This window comes from Corythoichthys intestinalis, chromosome 17 (assembly GCF_030265065.1).
Source record: "Corythoichthys intestinalis isolate RoL2023-P3 chromosome 17, ASM3026506v1, whole genome shotgun sequence".
Taxonomy (NCBI): domain Eukaryota; kingdom Metazoa; phylum Chordata; class Actinopteri; order Syngnathiformes; family Syngnathidae; genus Corythoichthys; species Corythoichthys intestinalis.
This window is the reverse complement of record NC_080411.1, coordinates 27,815,413-27,834,532: the sequence shown is the minus strand read 5'-3', so window position 1 is coordinate 27,834,532 and position 19,120 is coordinate 27,815,413. Positions and strand designations below refer to the sequence as shown.

Here is a 19,120-nt window from a genome sequence, read left to right as displayed (position 1 = left end):
GTCAGAAGAGTCAGACTACCACACTGACTATGACGAGGAGGCAGTGGAGAGCGCACTGTCTGACCTGGAGCTATACGGTCACTATGGAGAGCATACTGAAGGGGAGGAGACTGCGGACACGGTGCGGGCCTCCGGTTGTCGGGCGGGTGATCTCTTTCAAACACTACTACTGCTGAATCATGACAGACACATTAGACAACAAATGGTTAAAGTTAAAAAAGGAATTGACCACCACATGCACTAAATGTCAAGCTCATCATACTGCGAAAAAAAAAAAAAAAAAAAAGGTGAGACCAGAGAAAACACTTGATTGTTCACATGTTGAAAGTTTTAACATAAAATTTGTAATAGTTGATGTTCAAAACTCAAAAACTTTTTCTTAATTTTCCTGAAGCATTGTTTTGGTGATTTTATGGAAATTATTATTTATTTATTTTTTTACATTACCCTCCCCCAGTCATTTTTAACGCAAATTCTTCAAATATATCGTAAGGATAATGGGGAATACAACTTTATTCTTAATTCTTTTAATATTGTATTATCTTATTCTTATTATAATCATAGTGCAGCACAATTGGCTGGCAAGTTAAAAGCTTTGGCAAAACGTGATTCTTGTGAGCAAAACTAATATAGAAAATAGATGGATGGCGTTACAACTTCCCTCACATCGCTATTCAAATTTAAGTTAAATCTTACCATTTGGTTTCTGTGACATTCAATATTGTTATGTAGTGTTTTGTACAGATGGTGGCTTGGTTGAAATTGCCTCATTATGTTTTAATTATATTCTTAATATTTTATTAGTAATGCATTTTTCTAATAATAATGCATAAAACTGAAATGTTATCATAATTGTAATTTGACCTTTTAAAAAAAAATATTTTTAAAATGATAATATTGTTAAGGAATATACAAAAATAATATTTGATTTTGTTATATTGTTATATTTGATGCATACAAACCAACTGAAAGGATTAGGGAATTGATTTGTTTTAAAGTAACTGTCACTTGACATACAGTGGTATAAAAAAGTATCTTAACCTTTGGGAATTTCTCACATTTCTGCATAAAATCACCAAATGTGATCTGATCTTTGTCAAAATCACACAGATGAAAAAAAAAAGTGTCTGCTCTAACTAAAACCGCCGAAATATTTATAGGTTTTCACATTTTAATGTGGATACTATGCAAACAATGACAGAAGGGGGAAAAATAGGTATAAGTGAAAGAAAATCTAGTCAGTGAACCATCACATTTAATATTTTGTGCCCCCCCTTTGACAGCAATAACTTCAACCTGACGCTTCCTGTACCTGCAGATCAGTCTGGCACATTGATCAGGACGAATCTTGGCCGATTCTCCTCTGCAAAACTGCTGTAGTTCTGTCAAATTTTTGGGATGTCTGGCATGAATCGCTGTCTTTATGCCACAGCATCTCAATGGGGTTCAATTTTGGACTGTGACTTGGCCACTTCATAACATGTATTTTGTTCTGAAACCATTCTGAAGTTGATTTACTTCTGTGTTTTGGATCATTGTTTTGTTGCAGCGTCCATCCTCTTTTTAGCTTCAACAGTCTGACAGACGGCCTCAGGTTTTCCTGCAAAACATCCTGATAAAATTTTGAATTCATTCTTCCATGAATGATTGCAAGTTGTCCAGGCCCTGAGGAAGCAAAACAGCCCCAAATCAAGATGCTCCCTTCACCATGGTTCACAGTGTGGATGAGGTGTTGATGTTGGGGGGATGAGGTGTTGATGTTGGTGAGCTGTTCCATTTTTCCTCCACACATGATATTGTTACTCTCAAAACATTCAACGTTGGTTTCATCAGTCCACAAAGTATTTTGCCAAAACTTCTGTGGAGTGTCCAAGTGCCATTTTGCCAACATTAAATGAGCAACGTTTTTTTTTTTGTCCCAGCAGTGACTTCCTCGGTGGAGTCCTCTCATGAACACCAGTCTTGGCCATAGTTTTACATATAGTTGATGTGTGCACAGAGATATTGGACTGGGCCAGTGATTTTTGTAAGTCTTTAGCAGACACTCAATGGTTCTTTTTTACCTCTCTGACTATTTTGCGCTGAACTCTTGGCGTCATCTTTGACGGACGGCCACTGTTTGGGAGAGAAGCAACAGTGCCAAACTCTCTCCATTTGTGGACAACTTCTCTGACTGTCGATTGATGAACATCTAGACTTTTAGAGATGGTTTTGTATCCTTTCCCACATTTATACAAATCAACAATTCTTAATCGCAGGTCTTCAGACAGCTCTTTTGACCGAGCCATGATGGACATCATTTTATAGTGGGCAGTGCAACTTTAAACCACTCATCAGTGATTGGGCACACACCTGACTTGCATTGTTTTGTAAAAATTGGTTTCAATTGCTTTTTAAGTCTCCTTAGGCAGAGGGTTCACTTACTTTATTTTTCTCCCTTTTGTCATTGTTTGCATGCTATCATCATTAAAAGATGAAAACCTATAAATGTTTGGGTGGTTTTAGTTAAAGCAGAGATTTTTTTTCATCCGTGTGATTTTGACAAAGATTAGATCACATTTGACAGTGATTTTATGCAGAAATGTGAGAAATTCCAAAAGGTTCAGATACTTTTTCATACCACTGTACACTATGAATTTCATTTTACACTCTTACTCTCAAATTATTACGACCTTGAAATTTTCAGGATGAAGAGCTGGATGAAAGAAGTACCCGACCTGCCAATGCAGGCACCAGCCACGAACAGTCACTGAACATCTCAACCAACCAGGAGGTAGTTTCCAAAGGACCCGTCAAGTGATGAGTGCAATAACAAAGGAAAACTAGACCGCCTTGGGCCTCAATTACACTCCTGCCTCTACCACATGAAGGATTGAGGATTAATCTTCATTCAGCTTCAAGTCCCACTCATTTCAAACCACCATCATTTCTCACATTGAGATAGTTGAGGTTTAAATGGGTCAAATAAGTCAAGAATTTCCAGAGTGGCACAAGGTATGAAGAAGTATTAAGGCCAAAACCAAAAAACTAGGGGGGAAAAAAAGTTTTAGTATAGAAGTAAAAGGTTGTAATACTACCAGAAAAAGTCATTATATCATTGAAAAATGTATAAATTTAAATTATTTTATAAATTATTACGAAAATATTATACATTAGGGAGAAGAAACATAGCTTTTAATGACGTAATTCATTATATATTCCAGAATTAGGTTGTAATGTTATGAATAAATGAAGGGGGGGAAAGTACAACATTTCTTTTGGGAGTAAGTAGAACAGTGTGGGCACATACTGTAAGTTTCGTGTCTGCATATAGTATGAGCCTGTCACTCATTAGCGTTAACCTATATAAAGCAATTTTTGTAGTTATCAATTTTGTATAATTATTTTTGTTTTTGCGAGAACACCCTGGACTATTCAGCCGTCAACCACCTGGCACACTTTATATAGCCAATCACACTGTCATTTAAACATCCTACCGGAGAATTGCACACTAGTTGTCAGATGTTTGAACTAATGCACCAATATTTATTTAACTCTGAGAGTGTGATTCAGATTCAGAATATTTATTGTCATTGTTACAAAAAGTACAATGAAACTTTGTTTGGAGCATCCATACAGCTCATGCAGCTAAGTTGGTAAAGTGCAAAACCCATAAAATAAATACCCGTCAGTACCCAGTGTAAACATTGACACAGTTTTGGACATATGTACAACAAGGATTCCACAGCAGCATGAGGTCATGTCAGTGCTAAAGTGCAGAGCAAAAATATACCAGTTAAAAACAGTCATAAATCAAAACCAAAACCCAGATAAGTTAATCAAGTACAATCAAGTATAGCCTACTGGTTGTCAACCAATGGGTAAGGGTCAAGGAGGAGGAAATAGTGGATAATGACATACTGCAACAATGCAAACCAGCTCAGAGTTAATGTTGTTGGTGGATGTGGATTACTGTCTGGCAGAGAGGGGAGAGGGGCAGAGTTCAGTAGCCTCACAGCCTGTGGGTACAGACTGTTGGCCAGTCGTGATGTTCTGGGCTGTATGGACCTATACCTTCTCCCTGATGGCAGCAGGTGGAAAAGGTTGTGAGCAGGATGGTGCTGGTCCCGCAGGATGTTGTGCACTCTTTTTAAACAGCGAGCGGAGTAGATGGTGCTGATCTCAGGGAGAGTCATTGCTGTGATTCTCCCGGCAGCTTTCACCACGCGCTGGAGCGCCTGCTGGTCAGCCTTTGTGCAGCTGGAAATAACACTAAATATCCATAAGTCAGAACACTGCTGATGGCACGGTTGTAAAAGTTCACCATCAGTGGTCTGGGGATGTGAGTGCTCCTCAGCTTCCTCAGGTAATAGAGCCGTTGTTGTGCCTTGCCCACCGCTGTGGAGATGTGGTCCCCCCCAGGACAGGTCCTCAGTCACCGTTACCCCCAGGAATTTGAAGCTTCTCACCTTCTCCACCACATCGTTGCCGATAGTAAGAGGCTGATGGCTGATGTGACTCCCCTTATGGAGTGTGATTTGGAATTTGACTGAGTGACGTCATCGGAAGGATTTTTTTTTTTTTTTTTTTTTTTTTTTTTTTTTGCTTTAATTTATGAGCAAAACATTGAGATGGGATCCCTGTAAAGAGGCAATGACTTCCACTTTTCACAAAAAGCAGCAGTTTGGCAGATATTGAAACGTGCTCAAAAAAGGAGGCTTCAAACTATTTCATTGTCACAATCAGTTGGAGCTTACGTTCAAACTAAACATAAGACAAAGAGAAAACAAAAATAACCGTGCCCTAAAAAATCTGTTAGGTTAATGCACAAACAGTTGCGTTGTTGTAACCCCTTTAAAAAAATCGTTATTTGAACAACACTAAAATCCAACATGGATGCGGACAATTTAACAATGCTCACAGGCATAAGCTCTTATAAACAACTGCCGTTATTTCTTAGTGTTTTAAACTCAGGCGTTTACATTCCTGTGTGGATTTAGATCTCTCCTTATGCCTGCATTTTTTTGTTTTTTGTTTTTTTTTTCCAATTAAAACTGAGTACGGATGATTATTTGTCGATAAGTGTGATTGGCTGACGACCAGTTCCTGCCTCAGCCAAAGTCTGCCAGGATAGGCTCCAGCTCACCGCCATCACTATGATTATGAAAAGCGCTACAGAAAATGACTGGATATTACAATTTTTTGCTCTTTGCTATTACATTTTTAGTCTCATAAGTGCTTTTAACCTCAACTTTATAACACTCAAATCAGTCAACATTTGGTCTAGTCTCATAATTTTCCATTCTGTATACTCTGTGCAGTATGGCCTTAGTACTCCTGTGATGATCCTCTCAAAATCCTATTGAAAAGTGTCTTCTGATAGCTATACTATATGTGTGTTTTGTTAGGAACAGTGGCACAGTTCGCTTTTCTTCATCTCAGAATTCATGCAGGAAAACGCAAATGCCTTGCTGTTGCCTATTAATGAACTAAGTGTTATTATAAGATTCAGACTTGCCTGAAAAGATATCTTCCTACACAGCACACAGATTTGGCTGTTTGGACAATTTTACTTGTGAAATGCTTTGGATTTACTGGACAGTCTTTGACGCTCCTGCGTTGCCTCGACTTGCCATGCGAGATTTATTGTTCCAACCTCCAACCAACAGCACCAATGGATGGGTGGGGATAGTGAAGAATCTGTACAGAAAACATAGAACCTCAGCCTTTATGCACAAGTAGCTTTTAAATCATTCCAGATATGCACTTCAATGCAAATGTTGATAGACATTAGTGGCTTTTGTAGAACAGTGTAACATTTGTCATCGCAATCATTGATCATTTAGTGAAGTCTGATTGCTGCAGTAATCCTCTCTAAGTAATATATAATTCAAGACTTTAATGCTGATTACATTTCTAGGGTTTCTAGCTTCCTGAGTTTCGATAAAGGAAAATAAGTTATCGACACAACAACTGGGATGTCGAAAAGTTACAGAAAGTGGGGTAGAAGAGGTGGAATTCGTCTTTCACTTGTCACTGATCTAGAAAAACACGAAGCAAGGTACTTGTTCAAATTGTTCCGAGAAAAGAAAGTGTAGAATTGTCTCTTGATAAGATGGATGGGGAAAAGAGTGGTCTAACACAACTAACTTGTTAAATTGTTTCGAGTCCTTTCTTCTTTCTAGTGCGATGACGAATGTATGTATATTTTTCATTACGTTAATGTGTCAAATGCCTTAATGTCTATGTACAGCATAAGCTCTAAAGTTAAAACAGTTTTCACAGGATGGTTATTGCCTTATATATACAGTAAAAGATGAACACTGCTTCATTTTGTTAACTATCTCTAATTTCATCATATACATCCTAATTAGCACCTTTGTTGTGGTTTGGTTTGTTCTTATTTTACTGTACATTGTGCCAAAAAACTGCCCCAAAAGCAAATCTGTTTAACTCTAAGGCTACAATGAAGTCTTTGAAGTTGACATGTTTGAACTGTTATCAAGTAGGGTATTAAACTCAAGAAATTTTTTATGTGATTTTTAGAAACGTATACGCTCTCAAAAATGTGCAACCTTCAGAGACTCCGACCTTTGAGGTTGCGCTGTCAAAAACATCGCATCTGATGCTTGGCATGGTGGATCTAACAAACCTAATGTAGGTTTTTGTGATATGGAGAAAAAAAACAAGACGAAATAAATAGAAAATGTTTTCAATCATTTATGTAACATAGGGTACAACGCAATTGTATTGTTTTTTTCGGAGTGGACATAGGAATGTGATAGGTTGATACTTATCAAAAGACGCGTACTCGTTAATTCAGTTCCACTTGAACATGTTATCTGATTTGTTAAAGTTGCAAAAAAATATCAAATAATTTCTATATCTCAATTTTTGATATCACTAAATCCTAGCATTCGAACAGGAATGTAAACCTTTTTTCTCCCCATCCAATTAATTGGAGCCAAGGGGTTGTTACTCGTGGTGTGTTTTGTACATTTGGGCTGTTTTCAAAAGAACTGACAAAGAAATTGATGTTTTGGGCCACAGTGAATGTTTTACAGCTTGTTTGAAACTGTGATGGATTAGGCACTGAGGCTACGTGTGGAAGCATGCCAGGTGACTGAAACAAACACCCAAACTTCAGCTTTTAGCTTTGATTGATAAGCACACAATGTTAACCAGTATGCCTTCACGCCATGGCTTGAATAGTATTTTTGTTGTATTTTTATGTGTATGAATCATTTGTTACTGACAAACCACTATTGTGTAGTTTGTATTTTGTTTATTATAAATAAATGATTAAAGAAAGCAATGACCATGTGGTTTTTGGCATTTACAGTCTTTGGAAAATCATACAGGTTGTATGATTTTGCCTTGATACTAGAGATGGGAAACTCTCGGTAACATGCAATACGATAATGTTGATACAAGGTTCCCGATATGGCGATATAACAATTATCGATACATGGGTCAGGAAATAATTTACAATATTTTACTAAAGAAGTAGTCAACGGAAAAACAAGCTTTTTTTTTTTAATCTGCTGTGAATTGAAGTGAGTTAAGTAGATGTCCAATTCATTTGAACTGGTAGGGTGGCTGCCATCCTTTCCATTTCAAACAGATTGGACGTCTGCGGCGGGCAATGGCAACCAATTAGTTTAATTTTAGGGCAGTTCAGGTTGATGTCGATTTTAAGTCACTTCCTGTCGATTTTGGGTCACTCCCTGTTCATTTTGGGTTACACAACAGGAAGTGACCTGGGAATATCCCCAAATGAATAGGCAGTGACTCAAACTCAACCGAAAATGACCTGTAAATGCCCCGAAAATCAGAAAGACTGGCTGTGAATACTCTGGTTTCAAAAGAACGAACGTTCGTTCTTCCCTCCCAGTCTAATACAGTCAATGGCAGCCATTCATTCAACAGAGACAATATTCTACTGAAAGATTTTGGTAGCAACTTGTTGGTTCCTTTTTTAAAACTGACACATTTTTTAAAACAATGTATTGATTCTTGGCACGAGCATCTCGATAACCTTTTGGGTTGCAAAGTATCACGATATACCGTATTGGCCCGAATATAAAACGGCCCTTATTATAAGACGACCCCCTATTTTTCAAGACTCAAGTTTGAAAAAAAGACTTTTAACACCAAATTAATTTTTATACAGAAAACAATTGCAGTACATCTGAAAAAAATGATTATAACATATTTGGGGGGGGGGGGGGGGGGGGGGGAGCATGTTATTTTGCCTTAATCAAATCTTAATATATGAACATTTAAATATGTAAACTAAAGTGCAATCCCATTTGTAAATGAATGGCTTCTGGTTTTTGAAATATAAATAAACCAATCTATTGTGATAAAACAGCAAAATTGCAATAACTGCATTAAACATCAAAGTGAAGTCTTAACTGTAACTGTAGTCTTGAAACAAATCTGAATAAGGAAAAACATTGCAATAAAATAATGCAAACTGGTTAAACTTGAGAGTAGCTGAGATCTGTCATGACAGAACATCGCTTCAATGATATCTGGCGCAATCTAGCATCGTGAATGGGTACAACATCTAGACCGCGAATATAAGACGACCCCCACTTTTTCAGTCTAATTTCAATGCAAAAAACACAGTCTTATATTCGGGCCAATACAGTATATCACCATTTTGATATTTTGCTACACCTCTACTTGATACATGACCACAATATAGGCCACTGACTGGCACGATTAAAATGGTCTTCAAAACATGCTTTTGCTTTATTCTTTCAATCAATCTACATTAAATCAATACAAAAAATAATAATAATACAGCACAATACTGTAAGACCGCAACAGTGAACTATACTATAAAACCAAAAATGTTTTTTCTGCATTTAACACATTGAAGAACCATAAATGGAGGGACTGTTTTTTTTTTTGTTTGTTTGTTTTTTTTACTGTAAATGGGGAAATATGATCAAACGTTACTTTGAAAATAGAAACATATATATATATATATATATATATATATATATTTTTTTTTTTTTAAAGCCTGTAATTTTACGGTATTTGGGCAAAATTAAGGTTTTTCTCCCCTCGCATTAAAGCTTTAGGGCAGGGGTGCCCATTACGTTAGTCACGATCTACCAGTTGATTGTCATCTACCAGTCGATCGCAATGCATCAAGGGAAAAGTATTTTATTTTTTAAAATGTACATAGATATTTTGTGTGAGCAACATATGTGGTTATGCAATCCCGCCCCGCCCCCCAGCTGTTAAGGTAGATCGCGGGAGGCTGTCTTCTTGAAAAAGAGCAAAGAAAACGATGAGCACCCCTGATTTATGTGTTTAAATCAATGTCATGACTCATGGGGATATACAGTAATATTGTTTCCTTGGACAGCGCTACAATATTTGCCGATATTACAGTCAGTTTTTATTCGATTCAAGGGCTTTTGATCAATTTAATGTCCACGTTTAACATTAAGGGTTACATTTCATCCAAAACGATTAAAAAATATATGCAATGTGGATGTTTTTGACGGTTTTGTCGGTCTAACATTTTAGACATTTGAATGAAAACCATTCATTTGAACAAAATGACAAATCTAAAAGATGACAATGTTGATATGTTTATCGTTTTGTTAATTTTTTCAATTGATTGTGCTTAACCAATCAATACATTGGTCGAGACTGATGTAACATTACAAGTGTATTCAACCAAGCAAATGCTGCTTATTTGTTAACCTTTTATGTAGCATTTCTCACTAAAAAACACTCGCACATACAGGTAACAGCTTTTATTCATAAATACAAAAGTACTATGAAATATACATTGTTTTTTTTTTTTTTTTTTTTTTTTAATGTTGGCCACATCACATTAATTCTCAAACAAAGGTGTGACCCATTTACTTGCTTCAGTCCTATTTGTCTACGTTTCCTAGGTAGCGTGTAGGCACAAGAAGAGGGACAGCAGGCAATGCAACACAGGCGGAGGACGACAAAGCATTCTGAAGAAAGGTAGACAAAGGGATATTTATGTGTGTTTACGCTGTTCCATTTAACCTTCTATAAATCAAGCTATCTTTGAAAGGCCACAAACCCATTTCACTTTCCAAAATCCGTCTCCACGAATTCGATGCAGTGAAGTCATATTCCAACTGCATGCTGCTAATGTGACAAAATCACCAGTGGGTGCCTATGACCCTACCACATTTCACACACGCAAACTCAAAAGTGATCAAGCAAACTGCAATATATGTATCCTATTTGAGTTAATGTTAGTGTATAATTGGCACATGCTTGATAATGTAAAAATCTGATTCTGTTAGAAATCTGACTGCATACAGTTTTACTTCAACCCCACCCAAAGGCTCTTAAATCAGTAGCCTTTTGGGACAACACCGACATAAGAATTTCCGATGTCCAACTACAAGATAGTAAAAAGTAGGGATGTCCCAATCGCATATTTTTGCACCCGAGTCACCAGATTTTGAGAATCTGCCAATACCGTCCCGATCAGATATTGACAAAGTCTTTTTTAAACAAAAGTTCCAAATGTGACTGTCCCACCGTGCTGCCTTCAAAATGTGAATTATTTTGAAACAAGAATAATGTGACAAAAAAAATCTTGTGTCTATTAAGTGCTTGATAGAGTGAGTTCACTCACGCTTTGACACTGTTATTTACACAGTGAGTTGTCACAGCTCACTTATGCAAGTTTAATGATGCTTGACAGATTTGTGCCTTTCATCGTAGAGCTACCAAGCTTCTCTGGCAAGATCAAAGCTAAAAACTTGTCAATCATCATTAACTTTAACGTGCCTGTGACACGAAAAAGCATGTTTACTTCATAATACACGCGGTATTTTATGCTCCTGAATGAAATGGACCGCTTGGATGTGTGGAAGCGATTATTTAGTTTTTTAAAATCCCGCGCCATGAAAATGAGTGACTTCCGGCAACAGTCTCGAGTTGAGAAAGAAGGCGCTATGACGTGTTCGGAGGAAGGAGTCGTCTTCACTATACAGCCGTACTGTTGTATGAGGACTAAGGATTCAGCTGATTTTGCGGATTTATATGTTTATTTTTTGCATCACGCCAGCCAAACGGCTGCAGAAAAATCTTGCTGTAGGAGGGAAAGGCGTGTGCGCCTTTTTGGGGTTCCAAAAGGTTACCATTCACCGGTGGATATTGGCCAAAACAAGCCCTACTACTGGGGGACCATGGGACTGACGAGGAAGTGAGTAAACATTGTGTTTTGTATTATGTCAAATACTGGTATCATTTTAATATGTAGGTGGCTTGCATTTTGTGACATGCTCCTAGTCCCCTCGGCCGACGACCGGCGGCTTGTCGCACATCCCCCCGCGAGGAGAGCACTACTAGTATACTCTGCTTATTCCCCTCTTCATCCAAGTGCCCGGTGTTCAGTCAAATTTTCCAACCGATCAGAAATTGCAACTTTGTGTTAAAAATAGCCGCGAGTACAGCGATTACAAAGTAAATAGTACAAACTTTCTTTAAATAAAGGAATACTTACGTTTGATCATGAATGGGCATGTAAAAAGCTCTCCTCATACACATTAGCAAGATTGTCCAGCTGCTTCCCCAGCGAGCTCCCCTGTCCGTAGTAGCTAGGAACTAGCTGTAAATTGCTCTCCCCCGGATGGTTTGCCGATCCGCGAAGACAATCAACAACCCAGTCGTCATGTGAAATGATCCGTGCTAGTTACGTGTAATTTTCCGCTTCGAAGACTTTGAAACATCACTCGGTATGGGTTAGCATGTCGGCTTGCTGTCACACCTCTTGGTTTGTTTACATTCTCCGAAGCCGGGGAAGGGAAATGACATAAGCCCGATTTAGGTGGCATAAAATATCGTTCGGGAGGTGCGACAGTAAAGGTGAAGTCGACAGTTTTGACCATTATGGAGTAATTTTGCCATGTCGTCTTAAATAAATGGATTTTTATTATTTCATAGTCCATATAGCACAAGACTGTTATTTCTCATGATTATGCCATTTATTTAGCTATTGGGGAAAAATACTTGGATAAAAAAAATAATATCCTGTAAAAATATTGGAGTAGAGCTACTGAAACAATGACATTTTGCGGCTCTCTTCGTCACGTTTTCCTCATTCTGAATAATTCCCCGTCAACGGGCTGACTGCTCCTTCTCAAGCCATTTGTCTAGCTATTGGGGAAAATATTTCAATAAAAAGAAAATCCTGTAAAAATATTGGAGTAGAGAGACTGAAACAATGACATTTTGCGGCACTCTTCGTCGTGTTTTCGTCGTTGTGAATAATTCCCACTCAGTGGGCTGCATACTAAATCAGATGAAATCGTGACTCCACTGACGTCATCCACCTCTTGGGACGCTAGAGCCCTATAATGTTAGGCGTGGCTAACCGGCAGATTAAAAGACTAATTTCTCGCCATCTGCGCTTTGCTAAATTGTTGTATATAGTCAGATCGTCTCAAAATATGATTCTAATTCACATAATAATCCTATTTAAGACTTTTTTTCTCGTTTCATACGCACTTTAAGTACTAAACACAATCTGGACAGTTTGACCGCACTGCTCAGCAGGAGGGAGGATGAGAGTTTGTGTCGCTGTACGAGCATGAAGCAGAGAAATATAAATATACTGTATTTTTTTAATGAAACACCCGATCCTTTTCACCCGATTTTGATCCTCTGAAAAATGGCGCGATCGGCCCGATTTCCGATCACGTGATCGATCGAGACATCCCTAGTGAAAAGTATAAAACGTATATATTTCCACTGCATCTAGCAACACTTTCAGCCTCCACTGAAGAAAAAATATACAATTAAGATGAAAAAAATTTAAGATATTGTACCGCTATAATTAGGCACGTACACCAAAAGAATTGGCACCCCAGCAATTCGGTCAAATAATTCTCAATTTCTCCTAGAAAATGATTGCAATTACAAATGCTTAGGTAAGTAATATCTTCATTTATTTTGCTTGCAATGAAAAAACACAAAATAAAATAAAACATTTAAATCATTTTCCTTTTACACAAAACTCCATAAATGGGCCAGACAAAAGTATTGGCACCCTCAGCCTAATACTTGGGAGCACAACTGTTTGACAAAATAACTGCGAACAGCCACTTCCGGTATCCATCACTGAGTTTCTTACAATGCTCTGCTGGAATTTTAGACCATTCTTCTTTGGCCAACTGCTCCAGGTCTCTGAGATTTGAAGGGTGCCTTCTCCAAACTGCCATTTTCTCCACTTTTCCACAAGTGTTCTATGGGATTCAGATCTGGACTCATTGCTGGCCACTTTAGAAGTCTCCAGTGCTTCCTCTCAAACCATTTTCTAGTGCTTTTTGTAGTGTGTTTTGGGTCATTGTCCTGCTGGAAGACTCATGACCTCTGAGAGAGATCCAGCTTTCTCACACTGGGCCCTACATTATGCCGCAAAATTTGATGGTAGTCTTCAGACTTCATAATGCCATGCACACGGTCAAGCAGTCCAGTGTTAGAAGCAGCAAAGCAACCCCAAAACATCAGGGAACCTCCACAATGTTTGACTTTGGGTTAGAAGTGGGGTCTTTCTGGGTATCCTACCATAGTAGTAGACACTACAGGTTGACGCTGTTGTACCCTTGGACTGCAGGACAGCTTGAACTTGTTTGGATTTTAGTCGAGGTTCTTTAGGCAAGGCAAGGCAAATTTATTTACATAGCACAATTCAACACAAGGCAATTCAAAGTGCTTTACATCACATGAAGATCATAAAAATCACATTTAAATCAATACAACGTAAAAACCAAGACAATCAAAATCGGAAATAAAATTATACATAAAAATCGCATTTAATCACAAATAGAATAAAAATACATGAATAAAAATAAAACAAAAACTACTACTACTAATAATAATTGAAATCAGCAATGGAGATAAGCACAAGAGGAATAGAAAGCAAGTAGATTGAAATATATAGACAGTTATGGATATGCAGTGCTAAACAAAAGCGTTTTTAGCCCTGATTTAAAAGAGCAAACAGTTTGAGCATACTTCAGACGTTCAGGTAACTTGTTCCAGAGGTGAGGAGCATAATAACTAAATGCTGCCTCACCCTGCTTGGTTCTTGTTCTTGGAACATGCAGGAGACCGGTTCCAGACGACCTTAGGAGTCTAGATGTCTCATAGGAATCTAACAAATCAAGCATGTATTTTGGTCCAAGTCCATTAAGTGTTTTGTAGACGAGCAGTAGTATTTTATAGTCTATCCTTTGACTCACTGGAAGCCAGTGTAGCGGTTTCAAAACCGGTGTAATGTGGTCCAGCTTCCTTGTATTTGTGAGGACTCTGGCTGCAGCATTCTGTACTAGCTGCAGCTTCCTGACTGTTTTTTTGATCAAGACCCGTAAATATACCGTTGCAATAGTCAATCTGCTGAAAATGAATGCATGCATACATTTTTCCATGTCTTGTTGAGTCAGAAGCCCCTTAATTCTGGTTATATTTTTTAGGTGGTAATAAGCAGATTTAGTGACGGACTTTAGATGGCTATCAAATTTTAGGTCTGAGTCAATAATTACACCAAGGTTTCTGACTTGATTTGTAGCTGTAAGTGACATTGTGCTAAGTTGCCTGCTTATCTTTGACCTTTCCTTTTTTGGCCCAAAAATGATCACCTCTGTCTTCTCTACATTTAACTGGAGAAAATTCTGGCACATCCATTCATTGATTTGATGAATGCATTTACTCAAGGGAGACTTAGGGACTATAATCATGTGGGGACACAGAAATGTACAGTTGTGTGTCATCTGCATAGGCGTGATAGGAGATGTCATACTGTTCCATTATCTGAGCTAAGGGAAGCATATAGATGTTAAATAAGAGTGGTCCAAGAATTGACCCACACGTGAATTTGGTTCGTTCTGACTGATGGTTTCGGATTGACACAAAGAAATCCCTATCATGTAAATAGGATGTGTTATCCACCATCCCCACAATCTTTCACTGAAATCTCTCAATTTTTCTTTTCCGTGCACATCTAGGGAGGTTAGCCACACTGCCATGGGCTTTACACTTATTGATGACACTGCGCATGGTAGGCACAGGAACATCCAGGTCTTTAGAGATGGACTTTTAGCCTTGTGATTGCCCATGCTTCCTCACAATGTGTGTGTGTGTCTTGCTTCTCGAGTCCTCAGACAGTTCTTTGGTCTTCTTTTCTCCATGCGCTATTTGGTACACACAAGGAAACAGGACGGAGGTTGAGTCAACTTAAATCCGTTTTAACTGGCTGCAAGTGTGATTTAGTTATTGCCACCACCTGTTATGCGCCTGTTATGTGGTGTTAATTACACAAATTAGAGAAGCATCACATGATTTTTCAAAGGGTGCCAATTACAGGGGTGCGAAATTTCCGATTCTTAGACTATTCGCGATTCGGCCGTGGAAGATTCGAGAACGATTCACAAACATCCAAATTCCGATTATTGAATTATACCAGGTAAAGCGGAAATAAAACACAGTCAGTGCGGCCTTCAGGACGCTATGAGGAACGAACTGAGAGTAAATATCATGTTCAACTCATGGCGCTAGATTAAAAAAAAACAAAACAATAATACCTGAATGTGGCCGTCAGCCGCTACAAACAGCACCAAGTTGCTAGTTGCTACAAACATACGGCAACATACGGCTATGGTAGATATCACATATTCTAGAACTAGATGTGAAATGACAGACGACGGCCGTGTTAGATCACATACCAAGAACTAGATGCGAAATGACAGACTTTGCCGCGCTTGTAAACAGGCGCCATTTTAAAGCGGTAGACTTCTCAAGAAGGCTCTGTTGTAGCGGACCTAATTACTTTTAATCTAAAAAAAAAAAAAAACAACAATCCCAAATCGCCAAAATCTTGACTTGAATCTATCTTTAAATGATGAAACAGTTTTAAAACTTTCACGTCGAAACGTCGAACATTAAATTAATTGAATGTAGTTTAAAACTGCCGATACAGAACGGGGCCTTGAGTATTTTATTTACTGTTTTTAACGGTTAACTTGATACTGAAATAGTAGTTTGTTTAGCCTGAGAGGATTTTGGAACTAGTGTACAAAAAATTAAAAGCGGAGGGATTTGTGATGCATCAATAATCGATTTATAATCGAATCGGAGCCTCTGAATCGTAATCGAATCGTTATGTGCCCAAAGATTCCCACCTCTAGTGCCAATACTTTTGTCGGGCTCATTTTTGGAGTTTTGTGTAAAATGATAATGGTTTAATTTTTTTCCCCATTCTCTTTTGTATTTTTGAATTGCAAGAAAAATAAATGAAGATATTACTACCGAAACATTTGTAGTTGCAATCATTTTCTGGGCAAAATTGAGCATTATCTGACAGAATTGCAGGGGTGCCAATACTTTTGGTCAGCAGTGTATACTTTGGGAGTTTTATTCGTCTGCTAGATTTTCGTCACAGTGATACAAAAATGAACAAAAAAGACGCTTGTATTTATCCTGTGCTTACTGCTGTTGTTTTTCGGGCGAAAAAGACAAATTTCCTGCAAGTCAATCCACCACTTTTTTTTCTTTGTTTTGGGGGGTATTGATCCAGCTTTGTGTCTCTGCTTCCCTTCTCTCTCTCAACACAGTGGCCTATTCTCCCCCAGCTCTGCACATTAATTAGTTGATGATGCATTTCCCCAGAGAAGTTGGGAGGTTGAAATAGCTCATTACGAATTGGATTAATAATTCTAGTTTTTCTATGCAAAAAACAAATACCTTGTTACTGAGAGCATCAACTATATCCAACAAAATAGTGTAAATAGTGCTATTTAAAGACCCAGTGAATTGTATTTTTTTTTTTTAATCATACTGTTTTGAGAAGGGTTAGGCAAAGACAAGCGTGAAGCTGCTTTGTACCAATTCAGTTTTAAGGCTTGGCTGAAACGGCTTCCAATGATGCACTTCAGCATCCAGCATGAGTCGCCTGTTCCCCACTATGAATACATACAGTGGGGCAAATAAGTATTTAGTCAACTACTACTTGTGCAAGTTTTCCCACTTGAAAATATTAGAGAGGCCTGTAATTGTCAACATGGGTAAACCTCAACCATGAGAGACGGAATGTGGGGAAAAAAAAACAGAAAATCACATTGTTTGATTTTTAAAGAATTAATTTGCAAATTATGGTGGAAAGTAAGTATTTGGTCAATACCAAAAGTTCATCTCAATACTTTGTTATGTACCCTTTGTTGGTAATAACGAGGCCAAACGTTTTCTGTAACTCTTCACAAGCTTTTCACACACTGTTGCTGGTATTTTGGCCCATTCCTCCATGCAGACCTTCTCTAGAGCAGTGATGTTTTAGGGCTGTCGTTGGGCAACACAGACTTTCAACTCCCTCCACAGATTTTCTATGGGGTTGAGATCTGGAGACTGGCTAGGCCATTCCAGGACCTTGAAATGCTTCTTACGAAGCCACTCCTTTGTTGCCCTGGCTGTGTGTTTGGGATCATTGTCATGCTGAAAGACCCAGCCACGTCTCATCTTCAATGCCCTTGCTGATGGAAGTAGATTTTCACTCAAAATCTCTCGATACATGGCCCCATTCATTCTTTCCTTCACACAGATCAGTCGTCCTGGTCCCTTTGCAGAAAAACAGCCATGATGTTTCCACCCCCATGCTTCACAGTGGGTATGGTGTTCTTCGGATGCAATTCAGTGTTCTTTCTCCTCCAAACACGAGAACCTGTGTTTCTAACAAAAAGTTCTATTTTGGTTTCATCTGACCATAACACATTCTCCCAATCCTCTTCTGGATCATCCAAATGCTTTCTAGCAAACCGCAGACGGGCCTGGACGTGTACAGGCTTCAGCAGGGGGACACGTCTGGCAGTGCAGGAATTGAGTCCCTGGCGGCGCATTGTGTTACTAATAGTAGCCTTTGTTAGTGTGGTCCCAACTCTCTGTAGGTCATTCACTTTTTTGCTCACCGTTCTTGTTATCATTTTGACGCCACGGGGTGAGATCTTGCATGGAGCCCCAGATCGAGGGAGATTATCAGTGGTCTTGTATGTCTTCCATTTTCTAATAGTTGCTCCCACAGTTGATTTCTTTACACCAAGCGTTTTACCTATTGCAGATTCAGTCTTCCCAGCCTGGTGCAGGTCTACAATTTTGTCTCTGGTGTCCTTCGACAGCTCTTTGGTCTCGGCCATAGTGGAGTTTGGAGTGTGACTGACCGAGTTGTGGACAGGTGTCTTTTATACCGACAATGACTTAAAACAGGTGCCATTAATACACGTAACGAGTAGAGCCTCGTTACACCTCGTTAGAAGAAGTTAGACCTCTTTGACAGCCAGAAATCTTGCTTGTTTGTAGGTGACCAAATACTTATTTTCCACTCTAATTTGGAAATAAATTCTTTAAAAATCAAACAATGTGACCCCCCCCACACACACATTCTGTCTCTCATGGTTGAGGTTTACCCATGTTGACAATTACAGGCCTCTCTAATCTTTTCAAGTAGGAGAACTTGCACAATTGGTGGTTGACTAAATATATATTTGTACCACTGTATTTTGACAGTGGATGAATTGGATGGATGTGTGAAACCTCACTGAAAATGATTATTGCAGGATTTTGATACAGCTCATTGTATAAGCTATTTAGCTAAAGCTATTTGCAATGCAAGGTGGGCCAAATGATCAACCACCACATCTACAGTACATGGAGAACCCACAAAGTGACAGTCTTATGAGCTGAAAAGGAGAAATGGCAGATTATTGTGTGAAGAATAGAAAATGCGCAAGGTCACTGTGAAGTGAAAAATGCTATTTACCAGTTTCTTTTTTGGTTACGGTGGACATGAATGCAGCAACGGTGTGCTTTTTTTCCCCCTTTTCAGTAAAGCAAGTGTACAACTAGGCCAGTGTTAGGCTATTCATCTCGCTACTTTACGGCAGACAGCCAGTGCTGGCTTTGCTCCATTTATTCATCCAGGGAACACATGCGACAGAGCAGTCACAAATATACGGAGAAGACAATCTTCTCAGGTCTGCAGATTTTGCACCCTGCGATTTCTTTTTGTGGAGGTTTATGAAAGGACTGGTCTATGTGCCTCTGCTTGAGGTGGATGAACTTAAGGCAAGAATAACAT

The 19,120-nt window shown here is 38.6% G+C and overlaps 1 protein-coding gene and 1 long non-coding RNA gene across 8 annotated transcripts in view; both read left to right on the top strand.

Annotated features, from left to right (window-relative positions):
• Positions 1–7,272, top strand: part of pnpla7a (patatin-like phospholipase domain containing 7a) — a 58,035-nt gene extending 50,763 nt beyond the window's left edge. For 2 of the 7 annotated variants that reach the window (XM_057818875.1, XM_057818874.1), the window contains exons 35-36: positions 6–121; positions 2,687–7,267. In XM_057818875.1, coding sequence (XP_057674858.1) covers positions 6–121; positions 2,687–2,800 — 230 coding nt within the window. In that variant the 3' untranslated portion in view covers positions 2,801–7,267. Of the gene's footprint in view, positions 1–5 lie in introns of all 7 variants that reach the window. The other 5 variants (XM_057818871.1, XM_057818870.1, XM_057818876.1 and 2 more) reach the window with 4 other exon arrangements.
• A 2,615-nt stretch (positions 7,273–9,887) lies between these two features.
• LOC130905104 (uncharacterized) overlaps positions 9,888–19,120 on the top strand; it is a 37,970-nt gene continuing 28,737 nt past the window's right edge. Inside the window, exon 1 of the long non-coding RNA XR_009061033.1 lies at positions 9,888–9,981. This is a non-coding gene — a long non-coding RNA (uncharacterized LOC130905104). The remainder of the gene's footprint in view (positions 9,982–19,120) is intronic.